General features: G+C 40.4%; 1 protein-coding gene across 1 annotated transcript in view; it reads left to right on the forward strand.

The window, feature by feature from the left end:
• pepd (peptidase D) overlaps positions 1-2,455 on the forward strand; it is a gene marked incomplete at its 5' end in the record, with an annotated part of 15,165 nt that overhangs the window by 3,376 nt on the left and 9,334 nt on the right. The window contains 4 exon segments of the mRNA XM_035652130.1: positions 460-528; positions 1,300-1,377; positions 1,468-1,616; positions 2,050-2,234. Coding sequence (XP_035508023.1) covers positions 460-528; positions 1,300-1,377; positions 1,468-1,616; positions 2,050-2,234 — 481 coding nt within the window.

A 2,455-nucleotide genomic window follows, 5' to 3' on the forward strand; every position in this document is an offset into this window, starting at 1 on the left:
TACATTATGTTGCATGCTTCACAGTGCCATAGTGACACTGGTAGACCTGGTACTGTCAGGTTGACATTGCCCTCTATTGTTGGTATGCAAAAGTCTATGAAATATAGTATGAGATTATTACAGGAGCAGGTTTATAATCAAATGGAAGATCTAGCAAGGTCTATTTCTGATTAATGAAAAAGTCTTAATTTCAACAGAGAAACACAGATAACCCATGATTGTCATTTGAATGATAATTTAGTAATGTTTTATTTGTGTTCGTATATTTTAGTGAGTTTTTTAAAATAATGTGTCAGAGCAGCCGTCAGTCATACTCATTTTCCTTTGCTGTGTAAGATGAACCAGGAAACAGGAACTTATCTTACACAGTGTTGCGATGCAGTCAAGATCCATAGATGTGTTGATCTGTGATTTCTGCTGTGCTCAAAGTCTTTTGTTTCCTTTTTTTCTTCTTTACAGCTTGTTCCAGCACGACTGCTACAATAAAGGAGGGATGCGTCACACCTCGTATACCTGTATCTGTGGAACGTAAGGCTTCGTTTAGCTGTTTCATCTGATGCACACACCTCCCATATCTCAGCTATGTGTCGTGTATTTGTTGATTCAACAAATGTGTCTGTTTTGGCGGGTTCAAAACAGACACAAAAACAAACATAAACACACTATAAGAATAACCTATAATACACTGTAAGTCCAGAAGCAAAAGGTATGCAAACATATGCGAGTGACACCCATGCACGTTCACCTCACCCTTTATGACTCGGTGGCATATTTGAACACAAAGCAGAGTTTAGAATTCAGAGGAAGTTGGACTCTTACAGTATCCCGACTGTCTTATTGGCCAAACCAAACCGTGCCTGCCAACCAGTGCAACCTCAAATTCCTCTTTGTTGCAGAGTTACTGTCAGCCAGCAGCATCATTATAGATGAAACATTTTGAAACATGTTTGCTAATCATGCTTTGGCCTTTTGTATTAAAGGCCAGGTGTAATGAATACTTGCTGGGGATTAGTGGTCAGTGGATGCAAATGAGGACCTGGTCATCACAGTGAATCTTGAAAGAGGCACTATGGTGTGTTCCTGGTTAAAACATAAAAGGGAATTAATGAAATGTTGTAAGATTGGAATCAATTTGATGCTATATTGAAATATATTAGTATTTAATTCAAATTTGTTTTCACGGTAGCTTTATATACGTCACATTCAATGCAGTTACCACCTTGTAGTGTAGTAGTTAATCATACTTACAATATCTATATGTCCCTTCAACTCAGAAAGTGTGTTTTTATTTAACAACAGGGGCAATAACTCCTCTGTTCTCCACTACGGCCATGCTGGGGCTCCAAATGATAAGACAATTATAGATGGAGACATGTGGTGAGTAGCCTTCAGTAGTTTTTAACTTTTGGCTCAGAAACACTGGAAATAAATCTGACTGAATCTGTTGTGATGTTTTGCCCCCTACAGTCTGTTCGACATGGGTGGAGAGTACTACTGCTACTCCTCAGACATCACCTGCTCCTTCCCAGCCAATGGCAAGTTCACTCCAGACCAGAGGGCCATCTACGAGGCCGTCCTCAAATCCTCCCGAGCTGTTTTGGCGGCCATCAAACCAGGTTATCATCTTATAGTCACTTTAACTGTTGAGTACACTTTACTGAGCTACCAAAAAGTAAAGTGAGGAAAAGTACTCACAATATAATGTTCTGCCCTCAAAGTACTGCCAGTGCAGGGTTAATGCGAATTGTTTTGTTGCATTTTACAGGAATCTTTTTGGTAGATGTAAAGTACAAACCATAGTGATCAACGTTTTACTTGAGTTCTTAAACAATGTTAAGGTTTTGAGTACAGTTAAACATATTTTCTTTACTTGTGATTACAGTTGCTGAGGTCTTGTAAATAATATTTATAATTGTAAGTGAAATGTAAACCTGGTCTTAGATTAATATCTACATTTTGAGAGGCTAAAAGGAAATTGGTGAAATTGGATTTCATGCATTCTTAAATGTAAAAAGTGAAAGACAAAAAACTTTGCTGCTTGTGTTGAAGGTGTGAAGTGGACTGACATGCACCGCCTGGCTGACCGGGTTCACCTGGAGGAGCTGGTAAAGATCGGCATCCTGATTGGCTGCGTGGAGGACATGTTGAAGGTCCACCTGGGCTCTGTCTTCATGCCCCATGGCCTGGGACACCTGCTGGGCATTGACGTGCACGATGTGGGAGGATACCCTGAGGTGAGAGCAAAACACTTTAATTCTGAGATTGCCCTCATCACAACCAGCCAGATGTTCGGTCAGTCAGACTCAGACAGTAGAAGAAGAAAACACAGTCCTGTTCGTCCAATATTGATGTGTCATCAATAATAGAGAGACCCTCGTTGCAACAGTGAGAGCAGAACAAAAAGAGGTCAAGCTGCAGGAACAAGTTCACAGTGAGGGCAGGAGAGAGGGGAAGC

This window comes from Morone saxatilis, unplaced genomic scaffold, assembly GCF_004916995.1.
Source record: "Morone saxatilis isolate NCDOM2014 unplaced genomic scaffold, NCSU_SB_2.0 Contig11, whole genome shotgun sequence".
NCBI lineage: Eukaryota > Metazoa > Chordata > Actinopteri > Moronidae > Morone > Morone saxatilis.